Source organism: Haemaphysalis longicornis, unplaced genomic scaffold, assembly GCF_048455015.1.
Source record: "Haemaphysalis longicornis isolate Haplotype H1 unplaced genomic scaffold, Haemaphysalis longicornis Haplotype H1 scaffold_10, whole genome shotgun sequence".
Lineage (NCBI taxonomy): Eukaryota > Metazoa > Arthropoda > Arachnida > Ixodida > Ixodidae > Haemaphysalis > Haemaphysalis longicornis.
Window position 1 is genome coordinate 150561823 of NW_027526204.1, and position 12058 is coordinate 150573880.

General features: G+C 44.9%; 1 protein-coding gene across 4 annotated transcripts in view; it reads right to left on the bottom strand.

Moving 5' to 3' along the window:
• Nucleotides 1-12058, bottom strand: part of Mon2 (Mon2 homolog, regulator of endosome-to-Golgi trafficking) — a 206971-nt gene that overhangs the window by 193457 nt on the left and 1456 nt on the right. For all 4 annotated transcript variants that reach the window (XM_077691219.1, XM_077691218.1, XM_077691216.1 and 1 more), the window contains exons 2-8: nucleotides 9396-9559; nucleotides 7168-7231; nucleotides 4932-5059; nucleotides 4205-4336; nucleotides 2228-2360; nucleotides 1142-1245; nucleotides 577-876 (exon numbers count right to left, since the gene is read on the bottom strand). In XM_077691219.1, the coding sequence (XP_077547345.1) occupies nucleotides 577-876; nucleotides 1142-1245; nucleotides 2228-2360; nucleotides 4205-4336; nucleotides 4932-5059; nucleotides 7168-7231; nucleotides 9396-9506 (972 nt within the window). In that variant the 5' untranslated portion in view covers nucleotides 9507-9559. The remainder of the gene's footprint in view (nucleotides 1-576; nucleotides 877-1141; nucleotides 1246-2227; nucleotides 2361-4204; nucleotides 4337-4931; nucleotides 5060-7167; nucleotides 7232-9395; nucleotides 9560-12058) is intronic.

Consider the following 12058-nt stretch of genomic DNA (forward strand, 5'->3'; position numbering starts at 1 on the left):
GAGCAGTTAACCTTTCTCTATGTTAACATTTAAGTGAGTGCAGACCTTAACCTGTTGAGTGCAATGGTATTGTGTAATTCCTAATTTTACTTTGTGTGATCTGTTTTGCAATAAAGTTGCAGTTTTTGTGTCTCTAGATGGTGAAAACTTTCATTTTACAAAAAACAATAAGTATTCGTATTCGAAAAATATTCGATTCGATTCGAACTTTGTTTTTATTATTCGAATTCGCTTCGAAATTAAAAAATTGATATTCGCACACCCCTAATGTACACATATACACAGGTAGGCCGCTAATCAGTGTGCCGGCCAGTGGGAGAGGCTTATCTGCCCCTGCTTGAGAAGTCCAAGCAGCAGCAGGAAGCGTTCAGCAGAAGATGAGTGGTACCTTTAGCTCCCTATTACAACTTAGATACTGAACGTATGAAACATTTTCAGCAAGAATGCACTGCATCGTTGAGACTACTACAACACACCAGCAGCCCTTCGTAATTTCTCGAAAAAGTGTTTCGGGGCCCCTTTAACGGGAGCATTACGCTGTCAGCAGCCTCAGTAAAGACCAAGCAACGGACTCACCAGGGTGGCGTAGAAGCGGTGTATGAGGACGGAGACGACGCGCACCAGGCGCATGGAGATGGGGAAGAAGGGCCGGTCGGGGGCGGGGGCCGCCTGGCGCTGGGCGTTGGGCGAGAAGAGCTTGATGACCAGCGGGCAGACGCGCTCCTTGAGCAGGAAGCGGAACTCCGGGTGGCGCAGGAAGGCCTCCGGGAAGGAGGCCAGGATGGACTCGACCAGCTCCAGGCCCAGCGTGCGCGTCATCTCTGTCAGCCCCACCAGCCACAGGGGCTGGTCTGCATTCACCATCTGCACCAGGTCCTGTCCACAGAATACAGGGTTTCAATAGGACAACTTTTTGATTTGGGGGGAAGGCCTCGAAATGTCGGTGGGAAACGAAACCACAGTCCTCACCCCCTTAAAAAGAGGAAGCCTCTAATTCTCTGGACAATACTGTAAGTAAACGCCCTTCAGACTGACAATAAAGACATCACAACAAACTCTAGACTAGATGTGACGACAGCCTTACAGTACCACACCTCCATGACAACTTTACTGGCTTCCCCGGTTTGTCGTTTTTTTTTACCTGAAACAGCAGAAAGGCATCCGCAGCGCAGGGCTGCAGAGATTTGGGAGGGCTGCGGCTGCCAGCTTTCAGTTCCTCAAGGTTGACATCCTCCGTCTTCACGGCTGCAGCAGGTGGGGAAACCGAGAAAAAGCTTGTTTCGTGGCACTGCTTCAAAGCAGGCACCACTGAGAGTCAGATACGCTTGCACGTGTAAAGTTTAAGTGTCCCATTGACGTTCCCATAAACCAAACTCCCAGTGTAACATTACAGAGATGCAATGGGTCCTGGCCTCAGCAGTGAGTGCTATAAATTAGTGGCAACACTTAAAATATTCTAGCAATGGCGTCAGCAACGACTGCAGTCAAAATAGTGGCAGGACCAAAACTGTAGGCATCCTAGCAACAAAGTCGACCACGACACCTTTTCCAAGGAAACAAAGTTTGCACGACCTGCAAGAAAACTTAGATATTCCCTTTTTCCGTATAGGATAAAACAAGGTGGTGAAAGAGAGGTCATGTTTACATTATTTCCTATGAATATTTTGGTATAGAATCAAATAAACGAGAAACATACCTGCGTTAAAAAAAAATATGTGATAGATGGAAATGGTGGATTTTGCATTCACAATGAACATCCACACAGATCACTGTGAAATTTCACCTTGGACGTAAAAAACACAAAGGACAATCTAAAAAAAAAACATGGACACCTTCTTTGCTTCTAGACCGTCCTTTGCGTTTTCTTCTTTCAGGCTGAAACTTTCAGGTGATCATGAGCCAACCCAACCAATCCCAAGCAAATATTCATGAAACCTCCTCCCAACCCCTTCCCATTCAACAACCGCAGCATTAGTAAATGCATCAGTAATACCCTCACCCTCAGTCCTGTCAAGGCAGCTAGCTAATACTGAGCCAAGTAGCAGTTCACGCAACGTCCCGCGACAAGCCAAGACCGGTCAGCATAACAGTTTAGCACATGCTGAAAGAGGAATTAACACCACATTTTGGTTCGCCAAAGTATTTCAGCACGAGTGCAGGCCCTAGGCAGGCAAACTGATCAGACCAGTACAAGCCAAGCCGAGGCAAGTACAGAAGTGCCACTGACCGTCTGCCATGGCAGCGTCCTCAGCCTGCACTCGCTCGAAGACCGCGGAGACCAGCTGGCGGACCGTGGCAGAAGCGGTGTTGTTGGTGGTGCTGTTCTTGGTGAAGTGCAGCCGGAAACACAGCACGATGGCCTGCGGTGCGAACCGTGGCGCGCGTCAACGACACAACACAAGCCCCACTGGTACGCCTAAAACTTCCATATCCAAGTAGACAAGCAGGGCCTAGAAACAAGCTGAAAACGGTCTGCTGTTTTCCTTGTGCCAGAAACCGTCGGTTTAGTAAGATTCGCGCCCAGAGTTGAGAGTTGAATGCTTCTTTTAGCACGAGGTCATAGCAAGTAACCAGGTGGTAGTGAGTGACCCTTAGCGTCAGAGGTTGTTCAGCAACGAAAGGCTAGCTTCCCAGTCATTTCCTTATTTCACTTCTTTTTGCACCAAAATGCACACTAACCTGTGATAATAAGCCAAGCCACATGTAAAAACAGTGAATAACTCTACGGTTACAAAAGGGTAAATAAAAACTTCACCATTGTCATCATGGCCATAAAGAAACGCAATTATTTTTTTTGTCAAAGATGTACGACAGCTGCTTCCAGCTACCAGAAGAAAAAAATGCACGCCATCCTGCCCTGCGAAAGCGGATGTCCAGCAGAGCTGTTGTAAACCACTACAGATGCTGACGGGGCAGGTTATGAAATGTTTCTCGTTGTCTCAGCAGGCTTGCCGCTTGCGATCGGCTTCTCTGGCGGCAAATGCTGGGTCCTGACGCATGCGTTCAGCGCTTTGGGCAAGAACTGCTCGGTCCCGCCTAGCCTGATGCATGCGCTAGCCCTTGATTGACATCAACCCGCTCCCCTTTCAAGAGCAGCTGTAAACCTAATCTTTACCAGAACACATGGGTGTTCCCATTGTTCACAGGCGCCTTATCATCCATCATGCAGTTTCCATGCTTGTTTTGTGGTTTTTTCTTTACACGAATACTGAGCTCCATACTTCACGCCTGATTAGCCTGACACGCGCACCCAGCATCTTGGGCGAAAACTCCTAGGTCCTGCCTGGGTTTTTTGTTTACGACACAAAATTTTCCGACCAATGAGAGGCTAACAGCTTTGCTGTAATAAATACGGCACACTCCATTTATTTACAATGTCTTTTACAGTCACGATTTGCAATTTCCTTCCTTTTGTTTTAAATTGATAGCTGCTTCACTATATTTACACAAGGATGCAGAAAAGTACCAATGCCACCATACATGCGCCAGCACTCACTTCAGTAGACACTATAGGGCCAGAGAAACAGACTCTCCCCAAGTTTAATGCCCAATTTTACGCAGCCTCCTCAGAAATAAATGCAAAACTGAGCTAAGTCAACATTTCAGCAACATCCATAGATTGGGTTCCAAACTGAGTATAATCTCAGAGCTCGCAGCCCTTGGCATTATACTTCAGGCAATTCGACAACACACACTTTCGTAGTTGCCAACGTTCTTGGACACAGTATATAACGTATTTATTCTATTGTAACGTGAGCTTTTTCCCTAAATTTGGCTTCCTAAAGTTGACCCTCACGTTACAATCGAATACCGGTATACCGAAGTTTCTTTCTGGATGTAGTGAAAAGTCACTTCTCGCCTTACAATCGTGGTTGCGTCACAATCGAGTAAATACAATAAGTGTAACAAAAGTACCAAATGCACCCTGCCCGGCCAATCCCCAACCCCACTTTTCACCTCTCAAAAATGCAGGTAATGTCTTGCATTGAAAAGATACAAATGCTACGGACATGTAACAATCATAGGAGAAGAATCAGTGGAGACTGGTCAAGAAACATTGCATAGAGCAAGATGAGAAATGGGCATGGAGAAAGAGGAAGTGATGGAGAAAGGGATCGTCAGAAAGATTAAAGAGCAGTCCCCTGATGCTTCCAAGGACAAACCTAATGATGATCCACTATAAATAGGCCTTTGCAGACTTCACCTTGGCCAGGGAGTCCCCCTGGACAACCGTGTTGGCGGTCAGCAGCAGGGTGACCGTCTGCAAGAGTTTCAGCTCCTCGATGCCACTCTCCATGAGATTCCAGAGGCAGGTGATGATGTTGCTGGCCGCCGTCTGCGAGGGGGATAATGGGGGCACACATATGGACAGGATGAGGATGCAAGGAATTACACCCCGACAACCAGTGTAATGTGTACACCCCCGTTTCGACCCCGACAACAGGTGTAAGGTGTAAACCCCCATTTCAACCCCAACAACCAGTGACGTGTACAGCCCCTTTTCGACCCCAACAACCAGTGTAACATGTACACCCCCATTTCTACCCCCACAACCGGTGTAATGTGTACACCCCCATTTCGAAGCGCTGCAACCATTGTGGAATCGGGCAAGGCCCACTATGCACGGATACATTTTCAGCTTACATAAAAACTAAAAAAAAGTGATAAAGCATGCATGGAGGCGTTACACATTTGTCTTCCTTCCTCTACAGCAGATTTGTTCACTTCTTTGTGGCTACATTACCCTCTCACCCACTCAGAGATCCCCAATAGATCCAGCTGGATCAAAGTGCATCATTACAGCACCCACTATGGCCTCTTATGAGCGAGACATCCTACGTCTGCGTTACCCTAAGTTGGCAACAAGTAACACACAAGTATATTCACCCATTTTCTTTTTATACCATTCCAAGATGGCGGGGTGGGCTCACCAGGGAGACAGCCTCGTAGGTGACCAGTTTCTGGATGGCGGAGAGGCATATCTGGACGATTTTGGCGTTCCTCGTGTCACAGCCGAGAAAGAAGGGCTCCAGGATCTCGGGGCTCTCCGAGAGCAGCGCTGCAAACACCGACGACACACACTGCCTTCACGGGCCACACCCATCAAACCTAACCTAAGCGGCAAATGCAGTTCCAGTGATGCTTCAACCATTCTTGGGAGCAGTCCTGGGCAGTAACTAGTTACTAGTAACAAGTTACTGGTAACTAGTTATTTTTTTCAGTAACTTGTAACTGTAACTAGTTACTTTTAAGTTAGAGGAACTTGTAACTGTAACACTTACTTTTTATAAAGTAACTAACAGAGACTGCCGATACAGTTAGACCCTTTGTTATAAAAATTGATCCAACATCATACAGTGTCGACATACAGTGCACGCTTTCCTCTTTTCCAGAATTTCTTCTTTCCCATATCCTCTCCACCTTTCCCATTTACACAAGACGGCACCCTCACAGTTTAGGAGAAGTCACTAAGATGGTTTTCCTCTCTGCAGAAGACCGAGGTCGGTTTTTAAGGTTATTTCTTAATATTTTTCTTCATCTTGAGTCAAGTGGAAACAAGAAAAAAAAAAAAGAAACTGGCAAGTAGACTTGTAAAGGAAGACACTTGCCAAGAAAGACCACCACAGAGGGGCCCACAGAGTAGGGGGCACCCATAATGACACCACAGCAACATCAATGTTGGTGCAACAAAATGAGGTGTACAAAAACGATTGTTGGGGTTGGGATGAGTGTGCTCCCTTTTAGGTTCTCTTCGTCCATGGTTTTACCATGTGCAATTTCGGCTATTCACGTGCCTTCGCATGTCTCAAAAAAATAATCATTTTTTTTGTGATCTATTACTAAAATTTATGAAGTGTGGAAAAGCAATGACGTTACTTTTTACAGTAACTGTGACTGTAACAGAGTTACTTTTTTGGCTTAGGTAACTGTAACTGTAACCCCATTACTTTTTACTGGTTACAGGCCCATGACTGCTTGGGAGGCTCTGTAGTATCCTCACAAGCATAACCCATACCTGCACAAAACCTCAATCTCGTGCCATGCCCACAAAGAAACCTCGCGGCAAGCGGGATTGAAATCGTCATAAAAAGAGGAGATTTGCACAATGCACAGTTGTGTCACGTTTACTCGAGTAAAGAAGCGACAATGATCACAAAACATTAACATTTTTCCTGCCTATTCTGCATAAAAATTCATCGTAAGTAGCGCTTGAAACGGGACACAGAAGAGAAGACACACATGACGACGCTAACTCGCAACTTTTGCGAGTTAGCAAATCGAAGCAGATTACTGAAGCTTTTTATATACGAAAGCACGATGATAAGTGTGTCAGCCACGCGTCGGTGGCACTACATGAAAAGGAATTTCAGTTCTTATCAAGTGCATTAACTTAGGTGTTTTGCTGGTTGGTTGTTGACTATGTACAATGTAATCCTGTGTTTTTTTAATCGTAATCCTGTGGCCGTTGTGTTCATCAAACTGCACTTTCGGGGTTGACCTGGGCACGGGTTCTTTCTGAGTATATATTTGTGTTTACGCCTAATAAAGTCAGTTGCGAGTTAGCGCAAAAAAAAAAAAAAGAAAGAAAAACGATGAATCAAAACCAACTAGCCCAACTGTCAATTTTTCTGCGTAAAAAACCTGCATGTCCTGTTTGAACCCTAAGAGCACTCACACTAAAAATTGAATGGTACGAGGATGGAACAGTAACAACCTCCACTTGTGCTCTCGGCTACACGTTGGCCAGAACGAAAGTGAAGACAGAAGGCAATGGTGGCCCTGAATTATGCATGCATCATGGCATAGCATACACTGCGGTGAAGCTGCACTTCAGGATCAATGTTTCTGTCCACAACTTGACAGAAGGTCGAAGGGACAGAGGCTCCTTCATTTTTCCCTCCCCTATAACCCAGATGTGACTGTATTTCAAGATTCCAAAATGCATAAACCCTTTCAGTCATGCACGTACCTTTACAAATGCCAAGTTTTCTAATGTTTCACATCAATGCCAATGTTTATGTGCATGTTTTTATAGCGATCATTAAACAAGGGCCATGGCAGATTAGAAATCTATATTTTGAGGTTACCAAACCCACTTTGATACATAATGCCCAGGTTTCAGTCTTAGAGACAAAGCACATTTACAGGAGACAAGACATGTCATACCAAGCCTGAGGTCGTGGTGCTTGGCGGCTGCATTGCGAACTTTGATGATTCCAGACTCTGCTGCCTGAAAAGGAGAGATAATTGGTGTTGGTTATATTAATCAAGCTGCAATTTCTTTTTCAAACACGATAGTCTTCCTTGGGCTACTTGAATGCTAAAATGTTGGTCTGTCTGTCTGTCACTCGATTCAGCCACCCAGCCAAAGTGAAACAGAAGCTGCACAATAGGTTTATATATACCCACACCGAATCTAAAGGACTAAGTCCGGTGGCAATGTTCATACTTAACAACATTGTTGAACAAGAGCAAAACATTACTCAAATATGAGGCAGCAAATCCATACATAAGTGATATTTGAAGTATTCCTTTATTAAAAAAATTCATGGATGCTTGATTTTTGCGACAGCAAATGAAATACCATATCCACTGCAGAAAAAAAATTCCCTCCGTTGCCTGCTGTTGTCCCCGCCACTCTAGTTTCTGGCGGCATTTTGAGAAATCACACGGCAACAGTTACGAAGGGTTGCACTAGATAGGTTCCACGTTCTGCTTAAAATGCTTGTGGAGTAGAGCAACGTGGTTCTATAAACACTGAAGTAGGTAGGGAACCTCTATTCACGCGTGTCTCCGCCGTACGGCAGCGTTGGCATCGAGGCCTTCCTCCCGGAGCAGTGGAACGCGGTAAATTTAAATTGACGAGCAATTGGATCTAGCGTGTTACCTTTGGAGGAGCGAGGCGGGAGAGGAACAGCACGAGAGGTGAGTGGGAAAGAGAAGGAAGGCATTTACTTGGCAGGGGCTCCAGTCGACTATCGTCTTCTGTTGACATTTGCAACTGAAGGAGCTGGTACGCCGCAATTTTTTTTATACTCAGCAGCGAACTTTCTCTCTCCTGACATAGTGCTTAGTAACTTAGGACCAAAGTACAAAAAAAAAGAAGTAAGCAAGAATGTGAAGTAAGTCAGTGTAGGCAGAAAGTCAACCAATGGTTGCATCAGATTTTTTTTCTTTTTCAGTTTCTTTCTCCTGGGGCTTACAATTTTTTTTGTACATTCACTGCTACGATAAAAGTTTCTGAGTATTCAATGCAAAACTTTTGTTTCCAGGAAATCAACAATCTCAAACTTCGCACTAGGAGGTCCCCCTGCAGTCTTTGACTTCGGGACCTCCTCCTGTATATACCCATTGTATGTTCTTTCTTTGCGATCAATAAAAACACCATCGAATCAGAAAAAAAAAATATATATATTGCTTACTTTTTGACACTAAAATGAACATTTTTTTTCACTGTTTATTCAGGTTAGCATATGAACAGCCATGCAATATAGAGGCATAGCCACAAACATTTTTAGTGCGGAGTTTCAGAAACAAGATTAAAGCAAAATTCCCCTTGGCAAATTCCACCATCCACAACACTCCCACATTAAATTTATGAATTGCGTTGATTTCCCCCCAAATGTGTAAACGGCCCGGCTCTTGTATAGTCAACTTTGAATCAGTTGCAGAAAAATAAACGCATCTAGCCTTGACAGAGCACAGACTGGAACTCTGAATGATCACCCTGATTCAATCCCAGATTCCCCAAGCTACAAATGTGTACTGAGGAAACAAGCACAAAAAAACCTTGACTAACAGGCCCCACTTGGGAAATAGACCAGCAACCTCAAACTACTCTACCAACACACCCCGAGTAGATGAGCACTTAGGATGCACCAAGAAGCCGCCAATATAACTATGCAGTTATAAACTAAAGACACCCCCAGCTTCCAATCGAATTTCAGAAGTAGTTTATGTGTTTGCACAAATTGATTCTGTGGCTCTTGTGCAGAAGCATTTGCATTTGATAACTTCTTTCATCGCCAGCATTCATAATGGTAGAACAACAGTGCAAACTCTACAAGATGAAGAGAAGCACTTGTTTTGTTGCCTTCTCTTCGTCCCATCAAGTTTGCGCTGAATGTATACTAACTGGCCCAGTTTTTGACGCTTCAGCATTCCTTGATTTCATTTCCAATAAATCACCCTGACCCAACAACATCAGGTTTCAAGGAGAAACTTCTTCTCAAGGACAGATTGCCCTTTAGCTTGCTACAGTTTTGTGGAACCTTTCAAGTCTTCACTCCAAGACTCCCTCACTTTCGAGTGAACTCAGAGAGACGTGTGAAACGGGAGATAGTGTGACACTAGTGACTGAGGAAGATCTAGTGACACTAGGAGGAGAGACCCACCTCCTTGAGAGGCGGGTGCTTCTTCTTGGCCTCGTTGGAAAGGAGCCGCAGGTCGTTCTGGAGGTTCTCCAAGAGCCGCTTCTCGGCCGCGCTCCGTTCACCCGCGGCCATGGCCAAGTCCACACTGCCGGGAGTCAGCCCCGGGCCACCGACCACCGGCTCAACTGCGGTCACACCACTCTGACCGATCGATTGCGCACAAAACTCAGTTTAAGACTTTGTAAAAAGACCGAGGGGACCCATGCAGGACTACAAGTTATCGATTGATTGGTTTCTAGATTGACTGATCGACAATACTCTGCTTATGTCACAGTGGCACTCATTTTTTGCGAGGTGGTCCAAAAGAGTTTATGGAGCTAGTGCGACCTTGGTGTTTGAAGTTAATTCCTTTTCTTTCCTTCCAGACGTCCTTACAGGCCTAGTAGTGATTTAAATTAAGTGTAGTTGACTCTTTAGAATGAGAATAGTCTGTCACAGGGACGAAAGCTGGCTGCTGGGCTGCCTCATTTCCCCGAAGTGTGCTTTTACCTACATTCTCAATTTTCATAGACATTTAAAAAGAAATTGGTGTTGTTAAATGCATTGAATTACCCTACACCATGGCTATGAGTCATGCAGTAGTGGAGGGCTCTGTATTAATTTTGACCGCCTGGGGATCTTTAACGTGCGCTGAAATCTCGAACACATGGGCATTTCCGCTTTTTGCCTCCATTCGTAGACCTTTTACAAGTACCTGTACTCTGCAATTATGAAGACTGCAGGCAGACAGCCCACCAGTCCATCAACAGAGTGCCTTGGCCACATGGAGAGCGATTTTTTTTTTCTAACCGCTTCATTTGCTCACACCTACTGCAAACATTCGTGTTCTTTTTCGCACATCACTCAGGACACAAATAAAGAGGTGTCGACATTACACAAGTGAGAACGATGGAAATCGTGTAAAAGACACCTTTTGTAGAACGATGCTGTACTTTAATATCACTGTCAGTTGACCGTATAAAATTTCTCTCCCTGAGAAACCTGCTGCAGTGGGCTTGGCATATCCCTCAACAAAACATCACAGAGAGGCACAGAGAGGGAACAAAAAAAAAAAAAATACAGCTGCAAGTTTGTTCCCTTTCTGTTGCCCCTTGTTTCTCAACACCGTCCAATTAGAAAAATCCACCGTAACCACAAAGTAGCTGACATGCAGAAAAAAGCAACAAGTAAAGACTACAAAAGCCATTCATTTCGGCACACATGCCAAACAAACTTGGCGTGTAAGTGCAAACACTGAAAGGTGACAACTGTTAAATTCAAACTTTCAGGGTTTAACGCTCCGAAGCTACACCTGGGGTATGAGTAGGGTTGTTCGTTTTCGGGTGTTATATTTTTTTCAAAATCGGGGGGTAAAAAATCAGGTGCTATTTTTCGAACCGATATTCGGGGAAAAATCGGGTGTTTTTGTGTAACCACTCCAAAATTCGGGTTTTTTGGGGTAAATCGATAGATGGACTAAGTTTATTTTTTTACACAGTTTATTTTAGAGGCTATCGCGAGCTTTTTACCTCTAACACGTTAAAATTGGTGTTCATTTCAAGCTGGTAATCGGGGGGACTTCAGGGTTGTCTTTAAAATGCTCTCCCAAATTTGGAATTTGTTTGAAAATAAATAAATAATGAGAGTAAATAGTATTGATAACTTCTATCAAATGAAACGTTCTATTCACGAAAATCTGGCCATCAATTGTTCCCTGATCCTTGTTGACACACATTATTGCGATCTGCTTGCACAACTTGTCAGTCTTCATTCGAGGCCTGTCTGATCAAAGAACGTATCCCAACTGGCAGAAGGTTCTCTCGACAACACAGCCTCCATTAGCTAGGCACAACAATGTCATGGTGGCATTTGCCCGCCTGAGTTTACGGGTGGTAGAGTCACTCCAATACTCAATCAATTCGGAAGGTGTGTTTGTGCGCCTTCTTCCCGCAAGTACTGGTCGAGAATGGTGGAACGTCCGACCACAACTGTGCAGATCGCTCCTTTGAAAAGGTCCATTCGGGGAGAAACCGGGCTTAACCCGAATTCCTGAAACATGTTTGGGGTGTAAGAATAGGGTAAGATCGGCATTTACCCAAAAACGAACAACCGTAGCTATGAGGATTGACCACGTGGGGATCTTTTGGACCTAAATCTAGGCACACGGGTGTTTTTGCTTTTCACCTCCATCTGATAAGCGGCCAGGACCCTGGCCAGGATCAAACCTGCGTCACTAAACTCACCAGCACAGCGCCCTCTATAGCCTCTGAACCACCGTGGTGGGTAAAGGTTACGACCTCGGTGCAGTAGCCACCAGTAAAGGCAGCGCCTTCATCCTGCCACACTGTTCGAACTGCGTGCGCAGAAGCCGTCAAGGAAAATCCATTCAGGGTAGTGTTTGCTCATCTGCACAAACTCGCCACCTTCGAAAGAAGCAAAAAATAGACACGCGAACAGAAACTTGAACACCAGCTTGGCCTCTGAACACCACAACTTGGTCCCACAGAGCGCAAAAACATCCTGACTTTAGTTTGTTCCCTCATTTATATAATACTGACGCACAAGAAATGCCTCCAAGCAGGAATACAAAGCGCTAGGAAGTCAGTTTTCAAAACGGCCAAAGTTTAGGATGACCAGCGCAATGC